Raw genomic sequence first — 27,152 nt, 5'->3', positions numbered from 1 at the left:
CTTGCCCTGTCAACTGACTTCGGCCTTCTTTTGAGGCCATTATTCGCCCTCCGGAGGCTTCCCTGAAGCCTCTGGAGCGCGAAAAACCGGCGCTATGGGCAAACTGGAAGTTCAGGGACATACTTCCGGTTTGTTCGTAGGGCCTGTTTTAGCCCCCCGGAGCATTCAGGAGCCCTCAGAAGGCTTCCCTGAAGGCTTCGGAAGGCCAAAAAATGACATTACGAGCTAAAATCTGCCCTATGAGCAAACCGGAAGTCTGTTCCCAAACTTCCGGTTTGCCCATAGAGTCTGTTTTTCTCACTCCGGAGGCTTCAGGGAAGCTCCTGATGCCTACGGAGGGCCTTGGGGGGTGGGGGAGGCTGTTTTGTTTCCCGAAACTCCGCCCCTTCACCAAAATGGCTGTGCATAGCTTTTAGAAGGCTTTCAGAGAGCTCCTGGGGGCTGGGGAGGGCAGAAATGAGCGAAAAATGGCCCGTTTTTTGCCCTCCTCAGCCCCCAGCAACACTCTATAAGCTTCCTAAAGGCTATTGATGCCCTTTTTGTTTTGAAAAAAACAGCCATTTTTTGCTCGTTTTTGCCCTCCATCCACCCCCAGGAATACTCTACAAGCCTCCTAAGGGCGATTCTTGACCTTTTTTGGGGGAAAAACAGCCCATTTTTGTGAAAAACAAGCCATTTTTGGAGGTTTGCAGAGTGCAAAAACTTTTAAAAAAAATTTTTCCTCTTCAAAACCTTACTGCGTCTTATACTCTGAAAAATATGGTATGTCCCCAAACCCATCGATTTATTCTGGGAAGCAAGGCTTCCAATGGGCAAGGCAAAGAACCAACAAACTGTTAGTGTCAGTTTAAGGCAAATTAAAAGGTTGCTTAATCCAACCTCATTTTGACCGTTTAGTCATTTTCTCCCGCTGAATGTTGTGAAACATTTAATGTTAATAAACTCCGTGAGATATGATAGTTATCATAAACTCTGCAAAGATTTGCCAAGAAACAGCAGCAGCAGCAACAACAGCAAACACCCCCTCAGTTAACCCCAGAATGGCTTTATCAGAAAGAATGCAAATGTATAAATATACACAGCGGAGAACACAAATCCTTTGGAAATTGTCTTTTAAATTGCCTCTTGCATTGGTAAACAAAACTCACTTCCCTTGAGGATGGATGTTGGAACACTTTTAACATTATCCCTGCAGTCATGCTGCTTATGGCAAGATAAGAAAACATTTTTAGCTCTCTGTTGTCCAGGCATGAAAAGCCTTGGCATTAGTTGGTGCTTATGGCATCCATGGACACCAGTTAGCAATCAAAAGACACGATGAAAACTCCAGAATATGTAGACAGATTTAACTACAGTGTCAACTGGGAAACTGAGCATCCTAGTCCTGGCGAACCTATGCCGCGCATGCCAGAGGTGGCACACAGAGCCCTCTTTGCTGGCACATGCGCATTTCTTTCATGAGCTTCTCTTTCCCTGCCAATGACGAAACAGAAGCTCACGAAAGAAAAAGATCTTACCTCTTGCCACACTGCCGGTGTTGGGATGCCCTGCCTCCTACCGGCCAGCTAGTCTTCGGGTGTCTGCTGCTTGTGCATGCGCATACCTTTAAATTTGAGCATGCACGCGCAGTTTGGGCACTTGGTGTCTAAAAGGTTCACCATCACTGTCCTAGACCAAGCCAAGTCCAAAAACACCAGATAATTCCTGGAAACCTGGCATTCAAGACAAATCAGCCATCAACTGGCACATTGAGATAAACAATATCTACACACCATTCAAAAGAGACAGTCAAAAAGCCAACAAGGAAACCAAGAAGACTAAAACACCTCCTCAACAGAAACCAACACCCAAATAAGGAGAGAATTAACACGAGGATTAATTCTAGACGAACAATCAGGAAGTATCTACCAGACTCCAAACAGGGAACTACCAACTCAGACAAACAAGCTAACAGTGAAGAACAGCCCAGTCAAGGAACCATCAAGACCACTCCCACTTCCACTAACAGGACAAGCCACTAATATATAAAAGGAGAGCAAGCCCCACTCTCTATTAGCACTGATGATGCTACTTAGTATGGTAAAAAAACATCTTCAAGAAAACAAGCTCAGACAGCACCAAGGACCCCCCCAAATGACATTATTTTCCCTGTAGAAGAGAAGAGAGTAGCAGTTCAGGACTGTGCCATCAACCGGACACATAATTTGTTTTTCATGTTAGTTACCTGGGAGGAATCCAAGAAGATTGTTTCTCAGTGTCTTGTTTGTCAAAGGCTTCCTATTGGAGAGGCTATTTATGCTTCCTGCTTTAAAAAAAAAAACTTCATTAATAGGGTCAAATCCATAGCGTCTTTAGTTTTTAAGTTTGGGTGTTTCGCCTCCCCCCCCCCCATGTATCTCTGCTGAGTACACTTTTGTGCTTGAAAAAATACCATTTACCCCCTGTTGCTAGAAAGTTTTTCAAAAGCAGCTTGAAGTTCAACAGTGCCACACTATGGAGTAATGAAAAGGACCTATATTGAAGAAACTTGTGGGTTTTTTTATTTTATTTTTTTTGCTTGGTACTGATTCATTTCAATGGAACACTGCCTTTGCAGGGGTTATGACGCACAGGAAATGTAATAAATATGAAGTGTTAGTCTGCTGCTTTCATGCCACTTCATGAATCTTTGTAGATGACACATGGGCTTATTTTCTGTCCAAATAGACAGAATCTTTGCCTTTGTAGTTCTCCCAGAAATCAAACGCACCTTTTTTTCCCCACTTCCAAAATGTAGCCATTATTATTATTATTGCCTGACAGTTGACTTGGAAAGTTTGCCTTTGGTTCCCAAAGACAGTTGTGTCTTGTCAACACTCTGAAAGGTTTAGTTATCCAGCTCTTAGCAGGGGGAGACGATTTTGTGTTAATTGTCCACATATAAACTACATGTGTGTAAGCAATTCATTCATAATAGGTTGATAATAACATTAAGTCCTCACTGAGTAACTGGGGCCATCTATTATGGAAAGTGGTTTGTAAAACTATAATCCTGTAGGCACGTATGATAAGACTTTGTATATGCAGTGCTGTTATTTTACTTTTTAAAAATCTTTTCCTTTTAAAAAAAATCCATGTTCATTTTCCCTGTTCTTTTTAATTAAATTTAAGACTCCCCCCCCTTTTATAGGAAGGTACTATGATTATACCTTATATAAAGAATATGATTATACCTTAAAGATAAAGTTTCCCCTTGAATAGCAATAGCAGTTAGACTTATATACCGCTTCATAGGGCTTTCAGCCCTCTTTTAAGCGGTTTACAGAGTCAGCATATCGCCTCCACAGTCTGGGTCCTCATTTCACGCACCTCGGAAGGATGGAAGGCCTGAGTCAACCTTGAGCCGCTGAACTGCAGATAAGAGTCAGCTGAAGTGGCCTGCAGTACTGCACCCTAACCACTGCACCACCTCGGCTCTTGAACATATATGCTAGTTGTTTCCGACACTAGGGGGCAGTGCTTATCTACGTTTCAAAGCCAAAGAGCCAGCGCTGTCCAAAGACGTCTCCGTGGTCATGTGGCCGGCATGACTAAATGCCAAAGGCTCACGGAACGCTGTTACCTTCCCACCAAAGGTGGTCCCTATTTTTCTATTTGCATTTTTTACGTGCTTTCGAACTGCTAGGTTGGCAGAAGCTGGGACAAGTAACGGGAGCTCACTCCGTTATGCAGTGCTAGGGATTCAAACTGTGGAATTGCCAACCTTCTGATCGAAAACCTCAGTCTCCTATCCACTGAGCTTAATTGGATATTCCAATACCTTATTGGAAGCTATTATGATGAAATGCATTCCTTTTGATAACTTTTACTTCAATATTGCACTTTGGTTAAATAATGAATCAAAACGTTGTTTTTCTTATTTACTGTTGCATTTGTTTGAAAATAGGAATAATTCAACATGCCACAATGAATGTGGGAGGGAGAAGGTGGAGTATGTTTGAATGTATAAGACTCTGAGAAGGGATTCTGGATACAGTATATGCCTTGCTAATTTTTGGATCCAGCTGTACTAAATAATATTTTACTGTGGAGATCCAAGCCATTGATTGGGTCCAGATATGATAGTAAGCTACAGTTTATTCAACAAACTAAACACACTAATAGCAATAGCAATAGCAGTTAGACTTATACCGCTTCATAGGGCTTTCAGCCCTCTCTAAGCGGTTTACAGAGTCAGCATATCGCCCCCACAGTCTGGGTCCTCATTTCACCCACCTCGGAAGGATGGAAGGCTGAGTCAACCTTGAGCCGGTGAGATTTGAACAGCTGAACTGCTGAACTGCAGTCAGCTGAAGTAGCCTGCAGTGCTGCATTTAACCACTGCGCCACCTCGGCTCTAAACCATGACAATTGTGGCTGATTGTATTGTGCCACTTAAGCGCTTGAAATAATATTCAGAAATGAGGAACAAACTTTATTAAAGTTAAGATGCAATTGTACAGTTTTTAAAAAAAAGACATTTAGATATTTAATTGCTTGTTATATTGCTTTTTTTTCAATGAAAATGTGTGGGTTCCCCATCTCCCCCAGCATTCTGTGACTGTCCTTTTGGAGTCCTTAATGCTCTCTGCACTTTTCTTTTCTTTTTGGCTTGGAGACATTTTATAACCTATCTAGGTAACATCATCAGACTTAGTGAGTCTGGAGTGGACTCCCTGTTTATATACAGTAACTCAGAGGTCCCAAATTCCCGATCTTTGGACCGGCCCTGGGCTGTAACATGCCAGCAACCAGGGCGCGCAATCAAGCGAAGCCCCATCCGTAGGATGCAGGCAGCACAAGAAACCACACATCCTCTAGGCCAGTGGTCCCCAACCTTTTTATCGCCGCGGACCAGTCAGCCTTTGATAATTTTACCGTGGCCCGCTGAGCGCGCGCAGGGGTGGGGAGGCGTTGTTCGCGACGACACATTGATTGTTTATATATCAGATTGTTTTGATTACTACCATAATATGAGCTAAAAATATATCAAGCAAATATTTCCATGATGCTTTTTTGTAAAAGAAAAAATGGGGGAATACAAACATACTTTTTAAATCCACCTTCCCAATTCAACACCTGAATCATATCCCACCTTCCATTTTGTATGTAGATTTTAAGGAATAAACAGTACTATGGAAAGTCAAAAACTTTTTATATGAATTGTGAGCATGTTATGGTGCCACACATTTAGATCTCCAAAGACTCATTTTTACTTTGAATCAAAGCAGCATATAAATTATTTACCCTCCTTAATTCATTTCATCATCAATTAAATGACTTTCTTTATAGTTCATTTTCTCTCTCCTCTGGAACAAAATTAGGCACGATAAGTTCTAATGAAGATGTCACTGGTTTGCAGATCCAATTATAAATTCCATAACTTTCTCAGGATGCTTTGGCCCAAAATGCATTTCAAATGCGAAATTTTGGAAGAGAGGCAAGAGACTTCAGGCACCGAGCCCCCACCCCTGGCTGCGGCAACTGGAGCGGGCGGGAGGCAGGGAAGGGGTGGGCAAGACCGCCGCTTTTCCACCGTGCGCTGCCTCCCCTTTCCTGCGCTACCGTTAGACTCCTCTCAGCTCCCCACCCACGCCCGCCAAAATCGCGCACCCCCATCTCCCCTCAAAAGACCCCCCCCCGCCCTCGGCTGCCCGACGTTCTCTCTCTCTCTCTCTCTACCTCTCCCACTGTTCCTTCTCACAAGCCAAGGCCGGGCGGGGAAGCGCCGTCTCCGTCCCGGGCACGCCACCCCTCCCTGGGCAACTCGGAGACGACTGAGCCGCTTTTTCTCCAACCGCGCCGCGCGACCCTTACCAATGCCGGGCGCCACATAGACGAAGTAGAGGAACGAGGAGGCCCCCGGCCGCTGCGCGGCCCGGTGCCAGGTACTCCACGGCCCGGCACCGGTCCGTGGACCGGGGGTTGGGGACCACTGCTCTAGGCCAGTGTTTCTCAATCTTGGCAACTTGAAGATGTCTGGACGTCAACTCCCAGAATTCCCCAGCCAGCATTCCCCAGCCAATTCTGGGAGTTGAAGTCCGGACATCTTCAAGTTGCCAAGGTTGAGAAACACTGCTCTAGGCCACCGAAAAACCTCTCGCCACGGAACTGGTTGCAGTACGTTGCTCTGACAGCGTTGGTGAAGGTGTGGTTTTCTCCTTGATTAGGGTATTGTTTTCTGCTTGATTGTCTGGTGTTCATCCCTACATATCTGGGCGTTGGCTGCCACAGAGGATGTCTTCTGATCTTTTTGTTTCCTTCTTAGCGTTTTTGAGTCTCTTGAAGTGTACGTAAATATAGTTTTATATCTGTGTGTCAGGAGGACTGGTTTATCCAAATGCCAAGCTCCCAGGAATTCCTGAGTGATTTTTGGACTTAGCTTAGTCTAGGACTGTAGGAAGTTAAAACCCACCGCTCTCCTAGAAAATGAAATATTTTAGGAAATATTAAAAAGGCAGAATATTTCCCCTAAAAAGAGAAGTAGAAACTCAGAGAGGCAGAAACTCTGTTTCCCCCAACTTTGTCAATGGGCCATTAAGGCCTGGGGCAGTCTATTCTGCATAACAAAGATCTACCCCCTTCAGGCAGAGCCATTTAATTGCTCTTCATTGCACCACCCACCACGTTTCAGCCAAACTTAGCACACAGATAACCTACAAAGCTAGCTATGACCTCTGACAGCAACCAATCAGGATCCTCTTCCTGTGCCCCAGGAAGTTCAAAGCCCAGACAGGGACTCTCAGCATCTCTTCCCTTTTTTCACCCAGGAGCTCCAGGCCATGGGATCCTGTCCATCATTAAACCATCTTTCCAAACAGCCTCCATATTTCCAGGGTCTTTTTCCCTACTTGGAACTGAACCCAGATGGACATTTCTTCCAACAGGACAGATTCCCAATTGAAACTGTGGTTGAGTTTGGCCATGTGTTATGAAATTAAGCAGTTTTCATTGAATCTTCTGATCTTTAGTTGGTATCCATGGATATGTTCAGTCTTCTAGTCTTCTGCCTGTTTGTCCTACATAATTGCTGTTATAATCCTTTAGACCAGGCGTGTCAAACTCAAGGGCATGGGCCAGATTGGAAACAGTGAAGGACCATCCCGTGGTGCCTCTGCCAGTGAAAACGAAGCTTGGGAGAGCTGTGTGTGGCCCTCCCAGGCTCCAGTTTTGGCCACCACGGCTTCTTGCAGCCCTCTGCCAGCAAAAGTGGAGCTCAGGAGGGCCTTGTGCAGGGGGCTGCAGGAGGCTGTTGCAGCCGAAAACACAGTCTGGGAGGGCCACATGAGCCCTCTCAAGGTTCGTTTTAAGTGGCAGAAGGTTGCAGGGGGATTTCCCCCCCCCCGAGCGCCCCCAGGACATCACAGGTGCCCTCAACACAAGTGATGCCGACGCCCACCCTGGCCACTCCCCCTCCGCACCCCAAGGTCAAACACAACCCTGATGCAGTCATCAATGAAATCAAGTTTGACATCTCTGCTTAGACTGTAGATTGTAGGTGAACTACTTATTATGTGTGCAAGCCATCTTTTCTTTTGGGACATCAGGCCTTTGTGTGGGAAAATGGGAGGGGAGATTATGTGGAGTGGGGTGTTATGTAGCCATAACAATATTCTTCTTAGAAACTCAAGTTCGTCTTTGTCTGTGCACCTGGCCGGAACTGGATAGGAGGAATCTGTCTTCGTGGCAGTGGAAGATTGGACCATGTGATGAACTTGTGGGTTTGGGGGCAGGATCTTGAACTTTCAACTGGGTGGGGAAAACCGGGAAGCTTTCAGATTCGGGTTTTCCCAAATGTACCAACATGGCTCTCCTAATAAATTGGAACTTTGAGGAATCTTTTGCCTTGGACTCCGATTTTATATTGGATGCTATTTGGAACCCTGACACTATTGTTTCTCTCCCTCTACCTCTCCCTCCCCCTCTCTCTCTCCCTCCCTCCCTCCCTCTCTCTCTCTCACACACACACCCCTTCTTGGGCGAATGCATCTTTTGGTTTACTCAATAGGATTGGGAGGGCTTCAGTTAGTTTGTGTGCTGTGGTGATGCTGGGTGGTTGTGATAGTGTGTTGGTTGTTTCTGAGCTGGTTTTATTTTTATGCACCGCATCCTTTGATGGTAGTTTCAGTGGATTTCTTTGATAAAGTTGCATGGGTATCCATTTTGTTATGAAGATGTTATAGAAGGGGGTCTGTTTCCTTTTTCTGGGTCGCTGCAGTGCTCATCTGAATAACGTTCTTACGGGAAGTTGGATTAATTTTGCAGTGGAGCACTTAGCTAGTGTGGGTCGTATTTTCATAGACTTGTGTTTCTAATTTGCTGCCGTTTCCTCTGCTGATGAGAATATCCAGGAAGGGTAGTATGTTGTTGTTCTCTTCTTCCCTTCTGAATTTTAATCCTTTGAAGATGTTGTTGATTATTCCATGTATCTTCTCTAGTAGTTTCTCATCCACATACCGGATCTATATTTTTAGTCGTATGTCCGGGGGTATTATAGTTTCTAGATGCTGCATTATAGTTCCTGCGATGAGTCCTGAGAGTGGTAACCTTATTCGTATTCCTCTGACTTGTTGGTATATTTGTGCATCAGACTGAAAGTAGGTAGTAAAGTCGAGGTTGACGAGGTCCATGATTCTGGGTACACTATTTCAATTTTAGCGAAATTGAAATTTTGGTGTATTAGGTGAGGTTCAGTGGTGAAATTCAGCTGGTTCCAACTGGTACAGGCGAACCAATAGCGCTGGTGGTGCGAGGCTCCGCCCATCTGCCCGGACGTCATCACGTCCCATTTTTGATGCTCTGTGGATGCGCGGAAGGTCCTGCGCATGCGCAAAGTATTAAAAATGGGACGTGATGGTAAAAGGTCCTGCACATGTGCGGAAGGTCCTGTGCATGCACAGAGGCGGCATGTGTGGGCGAAGTGCGCATGCACTCACATTTGCGAACTGGTAGCGAAGGTAAGTTGATTTCACCCCTGGTCAGGTTGGAATATGTTGTGTAGTGTTGCTACAGTAGATTGTTTCACTACTTTTCACTACAATTTCAACCAGCCTATCTTCCATAGAAGACCCATATATTGTGTAGGAGTCCTTAGAACATATCTATAGATTTCTCACATCTGGACATAAACTGTTTCAACTCCTCCCCTCCAGATGGCACTAAGGAGCATTACATGCCAAAACAACTAGACACAGGGAGAGTTTTTTCCCTTGTGTCCTACTCAACTGAATACCTAATTCCCACAACACTGTCTTATGCCTGAGGATATTTACCCAGGTAGTAGGGCTATAGTATTGTTATCCTTCTTATCTTCTTTACTACCTCCTCTTATTGGTATTGTTATTATGATTATTTGCTCTGTTGTTTTGCATGTACAAAGAGAGCTTCTGCATTGAAGAGAGATTCCTTGTATATCTAATCATACTTGGCCAAACAAAATATTCTATCTCTGTGATGGCGAACCTATGCCATGCGTGCCACAGGTGGTACGCAGTGCCACCTTTGTGGGCATGCGAGCCGTCATCCTAGTTCAGCTTCAGCATGCAAGCCGTCACCCTAGTTCAGCTTCAGCTGCGTATGCACACGTGTCTCCTGCCGCCCAGCTGGTCATTGAGTCTCTGCTGCACATACGCGGGAGGCAGGGGGTGTGCGGGGGCCCCCGTGTGTGCATGCACAGGGGCAGGGAAAGTGAGGGGGCATGCATCGGGTGGGTTTCAAAAATTTTTACTACTGGTTCTGTGGCTGGGTGTGTGTGCATGTGACTGAGTGGGCGTGGCCAACTTGACGTCACTCAGCCCCCCATGTGGGGAGAGGGCCAGGCCCAGCCCCACCACCATGGATCTTGCAGCGCTTTCCCTTTGGCCTGGGTGGCAGCATTTCATCTTGACAAACACCACGTCACCGCACTTCTGGTTGTATGGCCGTCAGAGTGGGACATGGCATGGTTGGAGAGGCTGAAGCAGCCCCCGCTGAGACGGCCCTGGCCAAGCGACTGCCATACCTCCCCGGTAACAAGTGCATCGGGGCCACCTTGCCTGCCACCTCCATGTACTGTGCTTGGAAGGGGCCGCTGCCACCGCTCTCGCTTCCCTCCCTGCCTGGCTGCAGACATTCGCCTACCCTCCCAGAACACCACCATGGAAATGCCGTTCGCTTTCGTTTCGCGGCAGGAGAAGGAAGAAAGCAAACAGACGTTCCGTGGCAGTGGTCTCTGAAACTGGTCCGAACCAGTAGGATTTCACCCCTGGTGTAGAGGTCATGTGCGCATTGCATTACAAAAAGGTTAGCCATCACTGCAGTTGGGTTTTTAGGTCTTACAACCATGTGGCTCCATATATTCATTTTTTTATTCTTAGAAGACATTTTTTTATTCTTTATTCCCCCCTGAACTGTACCCAGTGATGCTTGTTAGTTGAATTACCCTGGGTTTGGAATACATCTTGATCACCAGAAGCCCGCTAGAGTACTTTAAAATGTGGAGCGAATTAGGGGAATTCTGATTTTTACATTGAGGAGACTGTGATGCGTGCTCGGTTCTTCTTTTTTCCTTTTCTTTTTTTCTCCTTCTCTTTCTTTTCCCTTCTTCTTAACCATTTGTTTTTAATTATAGTTGTCTGCTTCTTGAGTTAAGAAAAAGGACCACCTAGGAGATGAAGCTTCAACACTTCTTGTGTGTAATCAATAGTATGTTTTTAGACTTCCTGGCTTTATATTCCTCATTCCATCCTGTTCCTTCTGTCTGGTGTCTGTGTTTAAGTGCGAGAGAAAAAGAATAATCCTTAACGTGGAGTGATGATTCCTCTCAAATGGGTTTGCATGATCAGAAACTCCTATTAATTATTTTTAGCGATCCTGCTAGATTTATTGGCGTTACGCCGGGTGAGTTCCTGTGGTCTCTCGGTGACTTGCAATAAATAATATCTGCAATGCTCAACAGACCCAAAAGATGCATTCCTTTTCTAGTGGTCTTGCTGTGCTCTGCAACCGTCCCACGTGCCTGAACATTTCTGGAAAGGCAGGGGGAAAAAATGACACAGATTGAGCTTTGATAGCCTCTCTTACACTTTGGGGCAATATTTCTCGACCGACCGTGGCAACTTTTAACATGTATGGACTTCCAACTGCTAGGATTCCCCAGTCAACATTTTGTAACAATGCAAATAATTTTAAAGACGCTCGAAGGATACCACTGTCAGTTAAATTGGTTAACTTGGTGCGATGAAACCCACAAATGGAACATATAGCTAGAAGGATTTAAATCATTTAAAAGAACTAGACCAAATAAAAGAGGAGGTGGAGTTGCACTATATATATAAGAAATAACTACATCTCTACAGAAATAGAGCACAACAATGATGAGAACTATCTTGAATGCATTTGGGTCAATATTAAAGGTTGGGGGGGGGATGACATTACCATAGGTCTATCCTATAGGCCACCCAACCAAGCAGAGGAAGTAGATGAACTTTTTGCTAGTCAACTAACTAAGGTATGTAGGAAGCACACTACAATAGTAATGGGAGATTTTAACTACCCTGACATCAACTGGGAAACAAACTCTGCACCAAGTGGACGATCCAACAGGTTCCTAACAAACCTAGCAGACAACTTTGTTTCCCAAAACGTAGAGAAGGGAACAAGGGGATCAGCCATATTGGACTTAATTCTTACTAACAGAGAGAAAATGATGGAAGGTGTTGAAGCCACAGGAACCCTGGGGGCAAGTGACCATGCAATATTGGAATTCAACATTATGCAAACACGAGTAGTAGAACAAAGTCAAACTAGAGTCTTGGACTTTAAGAGAGCTAATTTCAATAAACTTAGAGAGAGCTTGGGAAGAATCCCATGGATGACAATCCTCAAGGGGAAAACAACTCAAGAAGCTTGGGAAATTTTGAAAAATGAGATTACAAAAGTCCAGTCTAGCACAATACCAATGAAGAAGAAAAATAAAAGCTCACAAAAGAAACCAGCATGACTGCATAAAGAACTCTCTGACAAATTGAAAGACAAAAAACATATGTATAAAAAGTGGAAAGAGGGGGACGTAACTAAGGCAGAATATCAGCAAATAGCCCGAGCCTGTAAAGATGAAGTAAGGAAAGCTAAGGCTCACATTGAAGAAAGGCTTGCCACAAAAGTAAAAAATAACAAAAAAAGCTTCTTCCAACATGTTTAAAACAAAAAAAGTTAAGGAAACAATTGGTCCATTGCTGGGAGAAAGTGGCAAAAAAGTGACAAGCAACAGGGAGAAAGCAGAACTATTTAACTCATTTTTTGCATCTGTCTTTACACAAAGGGATAAAACAATCCAACCTATCAAAAACAGCACTACAAAAATCAGATTAGGAACACAAATTGAAATAGGGAAGAAAATGGTAAGTGAGCACCTGTCTATCCTAGACGAGTTCAAATCACCAGGACCGGACAGATTACACCCCAGGGTTCTGAAGGAACTGGCAGATGAAATCCCAGAACCACTGAACTATATCTTTCAGAGATCCTGGAGCACCAGGGAACTGCCAGAGGACTGGAAAAGAGCTGATGTGGTTCCCATCTTCAAAAAAGGGGGAAAAAATAGATCCAGGAAACTATAGACCTATCAGCCTGACCTCAATACCAGGAAAGTTTCTGGAAAAGATAATCAAGCAACAAATTAGCAAACACCTAGATGTAAACAGTAATTGCCAAAAGGCAACATGGGTTTGTCAAAAACAGATCATACCAGACTAATCTTTTTGCATTCTTTGACAAAGTGACAAAATTAGTGGACCAGAGGAATGCCATCGATATAGTTTACTTGGACTTCAGTAATGCATTTGATAAGGTAGACCATAACCTACTACTAAAGTAGAAGAATGTGGGTTAGACAGCATCACCACCAGATGGATTCGTAACTGGCTGACCAACCGCACTCAATGTGTAGTCCTCAATGGAGCTGCATCTACATGGAGGGAAGTATGCAGTGGAGTACCCCAAGGCTCTGTTTTGGGCTCAGTACTCTTCAACATCTTCATCAATGATTTAGATGAGGGAATAAATGGAGAACTAATCAACTCATTAATGTCGCCAAGCTGGCAGGAATAGCCAACACTCCAGAAGATAGGCTTAAGATACAGAAGGATCTTGACAAACTTGAACATTGGGCACTATCTAATAAAATGAAATTCAGTGGTGAAAAGAGTAAGGTTCTACATTTAGGCAAGAAAAACGAAATGCACAGGTACAGTATAGGTGGTACCTTGCTCAATAGTAGTAACTGTGAGAGGGATCTTGGAGTCCTAGTGGAAAATCATTTAAATATGAGCCAGCAGTGTGCAGCAGCTGCCAAAAAAAGCCAACACAGTTCTAGGCTACATAAACAGAGGGATAGAATCAAGATCACATTAAGTGTTACTACCACTTTATAAGGCCTTGGTAAGGCCCCACTTGGAATACTGCATTCAGTTTTGCTCGCCACGATGTAGAAAACATGTGGAGACTCTAGAAAGAATGCAGAGAAGAGCAACAAAGAGGATTAGGGGACTGGAGACTAAAACATATGAAGAACGGTTGCAGGAACTGGGTATGTCTAGTTTAATGAAAAGAAGGACCAGAGGAGACATGATAGCAGTCTTCCAATATCTCAGGGGCTGCCACAAAGAAGAGGGAGTCAAACTATTCTGAGAGTAGAACAAGAAGCAATGGGTGGAAACTAATCAAGGAGAGAAGCAATTTAGAATGGAGGAGAAATTTCCTGAAAATGAGAACAATTAATCAGTGGAACAGCTTGCCTCCATTCACAACTCCAGAAGTTGTGAATGCCCCAACACTGGAAGTCTTTAAGAAGATGTTGGATAGCCATTTGTCTGAAACAGTATTGGGTTTTCTGCCTAGGCAGGAAATCTATAATGACAATGCAGATGGGGACTTGCAGATGGAGCACTGATTGGTCTAAAGCAGGGGCGGCAAACTGGATTTCTTCAAGGGCGAGATTAGCATTGTAGTTTCCCATGGGCTGGCCAGGTGGGGGAGACGGGACAGATGCCTCCTGCAGCACCCTGCCTCCCCTTACCCCCGTGTCCCATTTTCAGCATGGACAGCCTTCTGCAGCACTTTTTTGGCTATAATGGGGCACGTGGGGGCCACATGCAGTCCCTCTGCAATTTGATTTGTCTGGCAGTGTGCTGCAGGAGGCTGTCCAGGCCACAAACCCCATTTTGGCTAACAGTGGTGCTTTGCAACAAAACTATGTGATCGGGCAATGCAGGAGAAATCAGGTTTGTTAGGAATATAATTTAACGGTTGGGTTGGCAATATATAAATCATGTTACAATGCTATACCTGTTTCTTTAAATCATGCTGTAGATGTGATTGGTTGCTGTTTCCTCAGTCAGCCATAAGATGGCGCCAGAATCACTGTTAGATGCTGATCTGATCTGAGTGTTTGGAAGCTGGCTGTTAGAGGTGCGGTAAAGTGATCAGCGTGAGCTATTGTAAGTTTTGCAACTGCTAGCAAAATTTGTGTACTGGACTGTTTGTATGATTATGGACTATGTTATTTGGATTATCCCTTAACTGAAAGACGTTGATGACTGACTGTCTTAACCGTGTATGACTTGGACTGTTTGATGGACTCTGATACCTCTATTTCCACGAAAGTAAAAGCCTATTTAAACTGCAGTGTCTCTGTAGGCTGGTTTGTGTGTTCTCCAACAACATTCTCACAATGCTTCTCTGAACGCGCTCACTCCCCCAATGGGGACCTTACATAACAAGGTTCACTACGGTTCAATCCATTGGCTCAGTGGTGGTCGGTGATTGAAAACACGTAAGGGAATATCACTCCTGTCGCCTTGAGTCCGGAAGCAGTTCCATAGATGGAAGGCATAGACATTTTGATGAGATACCAACGTTTAGTATTATAAAGAGCCCCAGACCACTCCTGAGTGAAGGAGTGGAACGTCTGCCAGTTTGAACTGAGGTAGCGGAATGTGAGGCAACTGGCAGTTGGAAATGATTTCTTTTCAAGTGGGGAGGGGGAGTAGAACTCCTTAGAATCAGAGTGTGTTAATATAAGACAACTGAACGTTGGAAGGGAGTTCTTTTCAGGTGGAGAGGGGAAGTAGAACTCCTTAGCATCAGAGTGTGTTAATTACTGTATAAGAAATACTAATGATCTGATAGTCATTTGGAAAACTCATTTTTAACGAGCACCTAGAAGCCAAGAGGAATCTACTTGCCAAATTTGTGATGAGTGAGTGGTATTTGGTCTATAATATAGATATGATAGATAGATAGATAGATAGATAGATAGATAGATAGATAGATAGATAGATAGATAGATAGATAGATAGATATAGAGAGACAGATAGAGAGATATATGGATATGGATATGGATATATAGATAGACAGACAGACAGACAACAGACACATACACACACACACACACACACATCATTGATCTCAAGATTTTGTATAAGGTAAATTGAATGTTGAATGTTGAATGTTGATTTTATTTATATGCTGCCCTTTTCCCCCGAAGGGGACTCAGGGCGGCTCACAACTCAACCAGGGAAGTGGGATACAAACAAAAAATTTAAAAACGACACAAAAAACAATGCATGATTAAAACACAACAGTCATACCAATTCGAGACGGGGGCAACAGTTCTTTAGCCCCAGGCCTGTCGGAACAGCCAGGTTTTAAGGGCTTTGCGGAAGGCCTGGAGGGTGGTGAGGGTTCAAATCTCCGGGGAGTTCGTTCCAGAGGGTCGGAGCAGCCACAGAGAAGGCTCTCCTTCTCTGAGACAATGTATTGTTCACTAAATACTTTGAAGAAAAATTATTTATATATAACCAGGAATAATCAGACCACCCTGAAATGAATTTGCTTTCCTGGGTGGATCTCTAGAGGGTTTGAACCTCAGCCTGCCCATCAAGTAGATCTAGCTCTACGGAAGCCTATCAAGGACACAGAGGGCTGATATATAATTATCCCATGAGTAGGCAGACTGGGAATGCAGAAAAACATCATCACATGAGTATCCTTGAGCTTCAGGATAGCTCTCAAGTGAATTTCTGCACTGTAAACACTCTGACCTTTTGCGGTGGTTTTGATTGCACAAAGTGGGTGGCAAACAACTTGGGAAGAAACAACTTCTGGCACCGGCGTTTTCCTGAGCATTCCTCGCTGTGAGCACTATTCACAGCAAATAATGGTGCTTATAGCAGGAAAGACCCTGACGTAACTTTGGACAACAGTTTTCAAACTAACTAAGGGATCTTTGCGGATTTGCATGAAGTAGGTTGATTTCAACCTACTTCAACTTCAACTATTAGCCATGGTGGCGCAGTGGTCAGAGTGCAGTACTGCAGGCCACTTCTGCTGATTGCCCACTGCCTCCAATTTGGCAGTTCAAAAATCTCACCAGGCTCAAGCTTGACTCAGCCTTCCATCCTTCCGAGGTGAGTAAAATGAGGACTCAAATTGTTGGGGACAATAGAGCCGAGGTGGCGCAGTGGTTAGAGTGCAGTACTGCAGCCACTTCAGCTGACTGTTAGCTGCAGTTCGGCGGTTCAAATCTCACCGGCTCAAGGTTGACTCAGCCTTCCATCTTTCTGAGGTGGGTAAAATGAGGACCCAGACTGTGGGGGTGATATGCTGATTCTGTAAACCGCTTAGAGAGGGCTGAAAGCCCTATGAAGCAGTATATAAGTCTAACTGCTATTGCTAACTGCTAATATGCTGACTCTGTAAACCACTTAGAGAGGGCTGTAAAAACACTATGAAACGGTATATAAGTCTAAGTGCTATTCAGGTAAAAAAAAATACAGGACATGTGAATGCAAACATGGAAGTACAGGTAGCCCTTGACCTCTAACCATTCATTTAGTGAGCCTTTGAAGTTACAAGGGCGCTGGAAAAAAATGACTTACGACCATTTTTCACACTTAATGGCTATTGCAGTGTCCCCATGGTTACAAATCAAAATTCGGACATGTGGCAACAGGTCCTATTTATGACGGTTGCGGAGTCCCAGGCTCATACGATCCCCTTTGGCTACCTTCTGACAAAGAAAGTCAATGGGGAAGCCAGATTCACTTAACAACCGTGTTACTAACTTAATGACTGCAGGGATTCACTTAACAACCGTGGCAAAAAGGGTCTAAGATGGAGCAAACTTCACAACTGTCTTGTTTAACCACAGAAATGTGGATGTCTCTTGTGGTCGTAAGTCAAGGACTACCTGCATAGAGATTGATGTGTCACGGCTTAATGGAGAAAATATAAATTTAATCCGCAGTTTCTTGGGCCACTCAAGGAAAATGGTCATTTTGATGGCCGTGATTTTTTTTTACTGATGACCACTTGAATGTTACATGATATACCTTTTGGGATAATTGTCTATGTGTTGATGAGCATGAAGACAAGATAGCAATAGCAATAGCACTTAGACTTATATACCGCTTTACAGGGCTTTTACAGCCCTCTCTAAGCGGTTTACAGAGTCAGCATATCGCCTCCACAGTCTGGGTCCTCATTTCACCCACCTCGGAAGGATGGAAGGCTGAGTCAACCTTCAGCCTGGTGAGATTCGAACTGCCAAATTGCAGGCAGCCAGAAGTCAGCAAAAGTTGCCTACAGTACTGCATTCCCACTTTGCTTGTCAAGACGGTTGCGAAAGGTGATCCCATGACATTGCAACCGTCATAAAACTGAGTCAGTTGCCAAGAGTCTGAATTTTAAAGATGTGACCATGGGGATTCTGCAACAGTCATAAATATGAAAAATAATCACAAGTCAACTTTTTTTCAGGGGTGTTGCAACATCAAATGGTCGCTAAATGAATGGTTGTAAGTCAAGGCTTTGTTGTATGCCCAAAGTTGGCAGGATATACTAATCCCCACAATAGAGGAATGGATGGTTAAGGTGATGGAGTTGGCAGAGATGGCAAAATTTACTCTCTTAATTAAAGGGAAAAACTTAGTGTTTGTTTCCATTTGGAAACCACTTCTGAATTTTGTACTCAAAACTGGAAAAAAAAGGAAACACTAGTTTTTGATTTTGATGGTCAGAATGTTTTTCTGGTTATATGGCAATTAGGCAATTTAATAAATTTATATGCCACCCAATCCCGTAGGACTCTGGGCGGGCTTACAGAAACAAAAATAAAAGTTAAAGTTAAATTAAAGAAGAGATACAATTTAAAAAGAAGAGATTCAGTTTTAAAAAAACACACCAAACATTCTGTTTAAGTGGGGCTGGACCTTGATCAACAGCCCCAGGCCTGCCGGAAAAGCCAGATTTTCGTGGCTTTCCGGAAGGCCGAGAGAGTGGGAAGGGTCCGGATCTCTACGGGTAGATCGTTCCACAGGGCCGGAGCAGCTACAGAGAAGGCTCTCCCCTGGGGGGCCGCCAGCCGGCAAAAATGGCTTGAAATATTTAGAAGGGTAAAGCGAATAATTGAAACTGTAATTCTTTTTGTATTCTGCTGCAGTGAAAAAAGTCGGAAATCGCTACTTTTTTTCGTTCTTTTCTATGTCTCTTGGCACCTGTCTCCTTTTTACCTTATTAATTTTTGTTCGTGTATTTTATCTTACAATAAAGTTTAATAAAACTGTGATTGTTTTTTTTAAAAATAGAATGTGCTCCCATACAAAGAAATAAGTGGTCTTTTCTCAGATGTTTGAGTTCTGTTGTTAGGAAACTAAGCATCTAAAATGAAAGATTGGGCCCTCCGATTTTTGAACAAATAATAGGTGGTTACCAGAATTGGCTAAAATGTGGACTCAATTCAATGATTATTGAACTCTTATTATTCTTATATCATTTTATAAATATATTTTATAAATCTTATAATTCTTACTATAATGAGAAGAAGATAATTCTTTCCATCTTTCCTATTACCTATCTCCTCCACTACTTAATGACTGTAACTTAGCTGCTTGTATCTTTGCGATTTACATTGGTTTGCTAAGTTTCCTAGTATGATTTATGTTGATTGGGTATTTAGTATCCTATGACCAAGGTGGCGCAGTGGTTAAAAGCAGCACTGCAGGCTACTGCTAGATCGGCAGGTCAGCGGTTCAAATCTCACCGGCTCAGGGTTGACTCAGCCTTCCATCCTTCCGAGGTGGGTAAAATGAGGACCCAGATTGTTGGGGGCAATATGCTGACTCTCTGTAAACCGCTTAGAGAGGCCTGAAAGGCCTATGAAGCGGTATATAAGTCTACTGCTATTGCTATTGCTATCACTAAGTGTTGTAACTATGAGGAATGTATTTTTATGGTGACCATACTCATGATTTATCACATAACTATGCATCAAAGACAAATAATGAGATATAGTTGTTTGCAGAAGTTTACTGTGTGTTTAGATGTTAGTAAAACATCTTTCTGTTATTTGATACTGTTTTTCTGACCGAGGCTTCCCAAGAGCATGAAGCAAACTCCTGGTCCCGACAAAAAACCCTTTTATTAATTTACTGTGAATTCTGCTTAGTCGCATCCAGCAAAGTCTTTTAAGGGAGGATTTACAGTCACAGACCTTATCTGGCTTGGAGAGCTGCCAGGCCGATATCTGCAAAACTTGGCGAGGAGTCTCGGAGAGTCACAAACCAATTAAGCAAACTAATGGTCTCCTGCAAACTCCACTCCCCTTTCGCCCCTCTTTTATTTCCTCTGGGAGAGGCCATTCATCGTCCACCTGTGGCCTTACTCCCAAGTCGACCCCTGTTCTTTAGCTGTTCCCTTCGTCTGGCAACTCTGCACATGCGCACACTGGGAACAGGCTCCAGCTGTTCCTCTGCCTCACTGATGTCTGACTCTGAAGGCAGCTGATAACTGTCAGACGGCTCTGGCCCCCTCTCTGCCTCCGACACAGAGCCCTCATCAGAGCCTCCCCCAGACTCCAGGACTGGCCCATGTTCCTCCCCAACCTCCTCACTGTCCGAATCTGCTTTCAGCTCCCCTGGCCGGAGGCAGGCCACAACAACTGTGTTCTATGGTCCGTTTTTGCATTATTATTATTTTTTTGTGGGAGAGTGTTCTTCATTGCTTTCAAGATAGAATCTAAAGCAACCGTTATTCGTTAGCACGTTGCTCTCATGAAAACCTTTCTGCATTTTCCCCCCAATAAGAGTAATTTATTGCAAACTTGCAAAAATCCTGAAAACGGCAAGCAACATCAAAGCAGTGATTTTTGGTCAAACGAACCGTACTTTTAGCCACACTGGTATTTCTGTATTAAATAGCGTTATCGAGCCACAAGGATGACAGCCTTTAAACCAACCCTTCACAATAAAACCTTGGCGTACCTGTGGTATGAATCAACTCAATCCGTCAATCTTTTTGAACAGTGTTGAAATGGGCAAAACCAGGAAAAAAGCTCAAACAATTATGGTGGTTAAGTTAATGATATCGGCCGTTCTTCTGAATTGAATTGAATTGAATTTATTATATTTCTATGCCGCCCTTTTCCCAGAAGGGACTCAGGGTGGCTCACAACCCAAGTCAGGGGGTTAGGGGATACAAATAGGGGAAAAAAGACATAGACAAACAATACCACAATTTTAAAAACAACTCAACAGGCACACCATTTGAGCGGGGACAGGAACTCATCAGCCCCAGGCCTGTCGGAACAGCCAGGTTTTAAGGGCTTTGCGGAAAGCCTGGAGGGTGGTGAGGGTCCGAATCTCCACGGGGAGCTCGTTCCAGAGGGCCGGAGCAGCCACAGAGAAGGCCCTCCTCCGGGTGGTCGCCAGTCGGCATTGGCCAGTGGATGGAATTCGGAGGAGGCCTTATCTGTGGGATCTAATCGGTCTATTGGAGGTAATTGGCAGCAGGCGGTCTCTCAAGTACCCAGGTCCAATACCATGAAGGGCTTTATAAGTGACGACTAGCGCCTTGAAGCGTATCCGAAGACCAATAGGCAGCCAGTGCAGCTCGCGGAGAATAGGTGTAACGTGGGTGTACCGAGGTACACCCACAATCGCTCGCGCGGCTGCATTCTCGACCAGCTGGAGTCTCCGAATGCTCTTCAAGGGCTGCCCCCATGTAGAGCACATTGCAGTAGTCCAGTCTTGAGGTCACAAGGGCACGAGTGACTGTTGTGAGGGCCTCCCGGTTCTGCTGTGGAGTGCTCTGTGAGCGGGGAGGGGGGGGGGTATTTTCTTGCAGATGTTTCGTTACCCCACTAGGTAACATCATCAGTGCTAGCTGAAGTTACCTAGATGGATAATGATATGTAGGTAAGTAAACATCCAAGCTCAAAAGAGCACACAGTTCAGCCCTGAGCTACAGAAGTTCTTTTCTCTTGGTCTTCTGCCTAGCTTGCAATGAGTTTTTCATTCACTTTAAACATGGTCAGCGTGATACTGAATAAATTGTTATTCCTCATGTCTAAAATGTGTCCTAATGCAGGCAGTCCTCAGCTTACAAAAACATTCGTTAAGTGAGTGCTGCCCCATTTTATGGCCGTTCTTGCCACAGCGGTTAAGGGAATCGGTGCAGTTGTTTTAAGTTAATGCCACGGTTGTTAAATGAATCTGGATTCCCACTGACTTTGGCCGCATCCTTATGATCAAAATTCAGATGCCCGGCAACTGACCCAACTCTCTCACTTAGCAACGACACTGGCAAAAGTGACTTATGACCATTTTTCACACCTTTGTAGCAGCCCCATGATTCAAGTGATCAAAACTCAGGATATTTGGCAACCGGTTCATACTTATGACCATTGCCGCGTCCCGAGGTTACGTGATCCCCTTTTGCAACCTTCTGACGAGCAAAATCAACGGAGAAGCCAGATTCGCTTAAGAACCATGTTACTAGCTTCAGTGGCAGCGATTCACTTAGCAACGGTGGCAAGAAAGGTCGTAAAACGGGGCAAAACTTACTTAACCAGTGTCTCCCTTAACAACAGACATTTTGGGATCAAATGTGGTTGTAGTTGAGGGCTACCTGTATTGGATTAGAGAGCTTAAACACCGGAAACAAATTCCTTGTGTGTCTAATTACGCTTGGCCAATAAAGAATTCTATCAGAAGACCTCCAAGGTCCCTTCCAAGTCGGTTGTTTGGCTCCTCATTTCAACCTTGAGTTACAACTTTTCTCCTTTATCGAAACCTCGCTCTGTGTGATGGATGGTGAATTAGCTCAAACTCAACGGCGTCCGCTCTATTAAACATTTTTTTTTTTCCTTTTGTTTTCAGCGCCGAGTTAAAACTTTTGGACGAAGCTTCTGCCTCCGTCTGCAAGTCTTTAGGTATGACGCTGCAGCCAGCCGAGCTTTCCTTTCCATCTTTTAATTTTTCTTCCCTTGCTGTGTGCATTGGCTTCCCTAGCCAATCGCTTTTCTTCTCTACAGCAGTGGTTCCCAAACTTGGCAACTTTAAGACTTGTGGACTTTAACTCCCAGAATTCTCCAGCCAGCAGAGCTGGCTGGAGAATTCTGGAAGTTGAAGTCCACAAGTCTTAAAGTTGCCAAGTTTGGGAACCACTGCTCTACAGCATCCCTTTGTATTTGTGATGCATTTAATATCTCCCATCTGCGGCCTGTGCACGAGATATATTTTTTAAAAAAAAAAACACACTTCGTTTTAAGGGCTCGAAGTAGTCATATTGTACCCGCATGTGTGATTGGAGCCCAACGTTTTCACAAGTTTTTGCTTTGCATTGCATGATATCACAGGAAGTGGCTTGGGTGCAGTTACATGAAGTTCTGGTGGCACAGGTTTGTTTTTCCTTCTCCCTCTTTAAAAGAAAAAAAGGATTTTAATGCATTTATTCAGAAGATAATATGTGTAGGAGGTGAAAGCAGAAATGGAACATGATACTTGCTTGGTAATGGGATGTCAGAATCCTTCTTCAAAACGCTGCATTTTGATCCTGTCTGAAATCCCCCCCCCCCCTGAAATTTAAACGTGAACAAAACAATTGGCTTTCCAAACTCTGCCACAGTATATTGATTCAGATCAGTAAATTTTTGAGATCTGTGACTTGGTCAAAACTTTATGAAACTGTTTGAAATGTTAAGAATTAGACATGGGAAACAAGAGGGTTACTATCAAGAGCTCCATCTTGAACTTCCTCTGGAGATTCTCAGTCATCCAGGTCACGGTTGTCCTAAGGGTGCTTTTTCCAAAGGCAACTGGACTTCCTTTGTTTCGCCTTGAAGGTGTTTTACTTCTCATCCAAGCAGCTTCTTCAGTTCAGAACTGTTCAGCTCCGTTCAGAACTGAAGAAGCTCCTCGGATGAGAAGCAGCGAAATGTCCTCAAGGAAAAACAAAGGAAGCCCAGTTGCCTTTAGAAAAAGCACCTTTGGGACATCTTGAGTTTTCCTTTTTCCCCATTTAAAGCATATTGTCTCATCTGTTTGAGATGTGGCGCCTTGAGGCTTCTCTGATGGCTAAACATCTCCTGGTGTGCCCGGCTGAGCATACCAGCTCAGTAAATATGCTGAACAAATTTCAGCAAATTTACCAAGCAAGAGGCACATTATTCGTTAAATTTGAGTGTAAGACCCTAGTAAGACCCTGTAAGAGGACATAGGCTTGCAAACCTCATGTAGATGTAGGCTGCATAAACAGAGGGATAGAATCAAGATCACGTGAAGTGTTAATACCACTTTATAAGGCCTTGGTAAGGCCGCACTTGGAATACTGCATCCAGTTTTGGTCACCATGATGTAAAAAAGATGTGGAGACTCTAGAAAGAGTGCAGAGAAGAGCAACAAAGATGATTAGAGGACTGGAGACTAAAATATATAGAGAACGGTTGCAGGAACTGGGCATGTCTAGTTTAATGAAAAGGAGGACCAGGGGTGACATGATAGCAGTGTTCCAATATCTCAGGGGCTGCCCCAAAGAAGAGGGAGTCAGCTATTCTCCAAGGCACCTGAGGGTAGAACAAGAAGCAATGGGTGGAAACTAATGAAGGAGGGAAGCAACTTAGAACTAAGGAGAAATTTCCTGACAGTTAGAAACAATTAATCAGTGAAACAACTTGCCTCCAGAAGTTGTAAATGCTCCAACATTGGAAGTTTTTAAGATGTTGGATAACCATTTGTCTGAAGTGGTGTAGGGTTTCCTGCCTAAGCAGGGTTGGACTAGAAGACCTCCAAGGTCCCTTCTAACTCTGTTATTCTATTCCATTCTGTGTAATCATTGTAGAATCTGAAATATTACCTAACTTTTCCTGCTCTTTTTCGTAGTGGAGAATAATCCTCGGACAGGAAACCTTGCCTCACTGATTAAAGTCTTCCTTTCCAGAACCAAAGAATTAAAAATTTCAGCAGAATGTCAGAAGTAAGTGTTTGACGTTACTTGCTAATTTTTTGTCACTTCAAAACACAAACACCAAACCCAACCCTGGTTGAAATCCACATGGTTGCTACTGAGGGTGCTGGCTGATTGCTTCAGGGACACAGCTAATAGTATTTTATGAAGTCTGAGCTCAGAGTCCTTAGTAAACATTTCCATCAAAATGGCTTGGAGGTAATGATCATGTTTCCTCCTGTTTTGTGACAGGCAACACACAAAAACTGTAGCATATCCATTGAGTTAGTGGTAACATTTTCTAAAACCAAGAAAGGCAAAATAGGTATCCCCTCCAATTCCCTTTTTTTAAATAAATTGGGTGTTATCCATAAGGATCAAAGCTGCTGAGGTGGAAATCTTTATTTGTCACAGCAGGAAAAGTCTGATTGTAAACTTGGCACGGGTGGTAGCAGTCTTCCAAAGGGCAACTTTGTTGATGGGCTGGAAAGAGTTAAGGGGAGAGCCCAAGACTTAGAACCTGGGGAATCGACACACGCAGAAGGCAAGATTTGAGGATCTTGTTCAGATCAGTGTTAGACATATCTCATTTTTTGCCCATGTGCCTTCCTAATTTTATGGAATAAATCTGCTCCACTGACCTACTGAGATCTGCTTGAGAACGTGAAAAGAACTGCCCGACTTTGGGCCAGTTGCTCTCTCTCAGCCCAAGCCACCTCACAAGGTTGTTGTTGTTTTGGGAAAAATAGGGCAAAAGAATATTTGATACTTTCATCACCTTGAGTTATTTATAAAAATATTAAGTTGTGATATAAACAAACAAATGAACAAAAATAGATAGATAGATAGATAGATAGATAGATAGATAGATAGATAGATAGATAGATAGATAGATGATAGATAATAGATAGATGATAGATAATAGATAGATAGATAGATAGATAGATAGATAGATAGATAGATAGATAGATAGATAGATAGATAGATGATAGATGATAGATAGATGATAGACAGGCAGGCAGATGTGTATATGTGTGTGTGAGAAAGACATGATAGATAATGATGGATGGATGGATAGCAGTGATGGGTTCCTACCAGTTTGGATCGGTTCGCCCAAACCAGTAGTGATTTGGTAGCCTGGGTTGTTGGAACCGGCAGCGACCCAGGCCTGCCACGCCCCTGAACTGGTTCCCATAGGTGCTGCCATCTTGTTTTTTGCTTCTGCGCATGCGCAGAGCAATTTTTATTACACTGCGCATGCGCGCACGGCGCAGCCACGAGCAAACCAGCAGTGGTGACTGCCGGAACCCACCCAATGATGGATGGATAGATAGAAAGAATAAATGAGCATTTAATGTCACAAATGTATCATAACGAATACAGATAGTGCTTGACTTACAAACTCAATTGAGCCCAGCATTTCTGTTGCTAAACGAGAGAGCTATTAAGTGAGTTTTGTCCCATATTATGACATTTCTTGCCCGTTCTTAATAACATGATTGTAAGCTGAATCTGGTTTCCCCATTGACTTCGCTTGTCGGAAGGTCACGGCCTCAAGGCAACTGCAGCCGTCATAAAAAGAAGCCAGTTGCTGAGCCTCTGAATTCTGATCACCTGACGGGGGATTGCTGCAATGGACGTAAGCCTGAAAAATGGCCACATGTCACTTTTGTTCGGTGCCGTTGTAATTTTGGATGAATGAACGGTTGTAAGTCGTGGACTGCCTCCATCTTGAAAGTTATTTTCTTCCTATAGGTTTGGTGTATACAGGCTCTTGAAACTCTCCTGTTTTCTCTTCCAGCCACCTCTTCATCTGGCAGGCTCAGAACGCCCTGTTCATCATCTGCTGCCTGCTGAAAGTGTTGATCTGCCAGATGTCAGAAGAGGAACTGCAGCTTCATTTCACCTATGAGGAAAAAACCCCAGGCTCTTACGGTAAATCCTTAATTATTCCAACAAAACAAATGGCATCACACCTTGGCCGAAAGGTTTTATCGTTCTGCAGAACGTCTGTTCTTATGCTTCTGGGAGGCCCTCACAACAGTCACTCGTGCCCTTGTGACCTCTAGACTGGACTACTGCAACGTGCTCTACATGGGGCAGCCCTTGAAGAGCATTCGGAGACTTCAGCTTGTGCAGAATGCAGCCGCGCGAGCGATCGTGGGTGCACCTCGGTTCACCCACGTAACATCTATCCTCCGCGAACTGCACTGGCTGCCTATTGGTCTTCGGATACGCTTCAAGGCGCTAGTCGTCACTTATAAAGCCCTTCATGGTATTGGACCTGGGTACTTGAGAGACCGCCTGCTGCCAATGACCTCCAATAGACCGATCAGATCCCACAGATTAGGCCTCCTCCGAATTCCATCCACCAGCCAATGCCGACTGGTGACTACCCGGAGGAGAGCCTTCTCTGTGGCTGCTCCGACCCTCTGGAACGAGCTCCCCGTGGAGATTCGAACCCTCACCACCCTCCAGGCCTTCCGCAAAGCCCTTAAAACCTGGCTGTTCCGACAGACCTGGGGCTAAAGAGCTTTTGCCCCCCCCCCCCCCTCGAATGGTATGGTTGTTGTGTGCTTTTAAATTGTGTATTGTTTTGTTCATCTTTTTTATCCCTTATCTGTATCCCCTTCCCTGACTTGGATTGTGAGCCGCCCTGAATCCCCCCCGGGGAAAAGGGCGGCATATAAGTGCAATAAATTCAATTCAATTCAATTCCTGCTTGGCCTTTCACAATACATCATTCGGATATCATTTTATCCGAAAGTAGCTGATAAGTCGGTGTTGCCTGCGTCTTTACTGTATTTTTTGGAATGTAAGACGCACCTTCCCCCCCCCCCCCAAAAAAAGAGTGTGGAAATGTTGGTGCGTCT

At 44.1% G+C, this 27,152-nt stretch overlaps 1 protein-coding gene across 3 annotated transcripts in view; it reads left to right on the top strand.

The window, feature by feature from the left end:
* The window catches only part of DYM (dymeclin), a 273,814-nt gene that overhangs the window by 39,165 nt on the left and 207,497 nt on the right, over positions 1-27,152 (top strand). For 2 of the 3 annotated variants that reach the window (XM_087715316.1, XM_087715317.1), the window contains exons 4-6: positions 22,215-22,267; positions 24,216-24,309; positions 26,081-26,214. In XM_087715316.1, the coding sequence (XP_087571442.1) occupies positions 22,215-22,267; positions 24,216-24,309; positions 26,081-26,214 (281 nt within the window). Of the gene's footprint in view, positions 1-16,215; positions 16,467-22,214; positions 22,268-24,215; positions 24,310-26,080; positions 26,215-27,152 lie in introns of those variants that run through there. The other variant, XM_087715318.1, reaches the window with a different exon arrangement.

The sequence above is a fragment of the Thamnophis sirtalis genome, unplaced genomic scaffold (genome assembly GCF_051295495.1).
Source record: "Thamnophis sirtalis isolate CommonGarterSnake01/CBP01778 unplaced genomic scaffold, rThaSir2_p1.2 scaffold_5, whole genome shotgun sequence".
NCBI classification, from domain to species: Eukaryota; Metazoa; Chordata; class Lepidosauria; order Squamata; family Natricidae; genus Thamnophis; species Thamnophis sirtalis.
The sequence above is the reverse complement of the archived record's forward strand: the minus strand, read 5'-3'. Positions and strand labels throughout refer to the sequence as shown.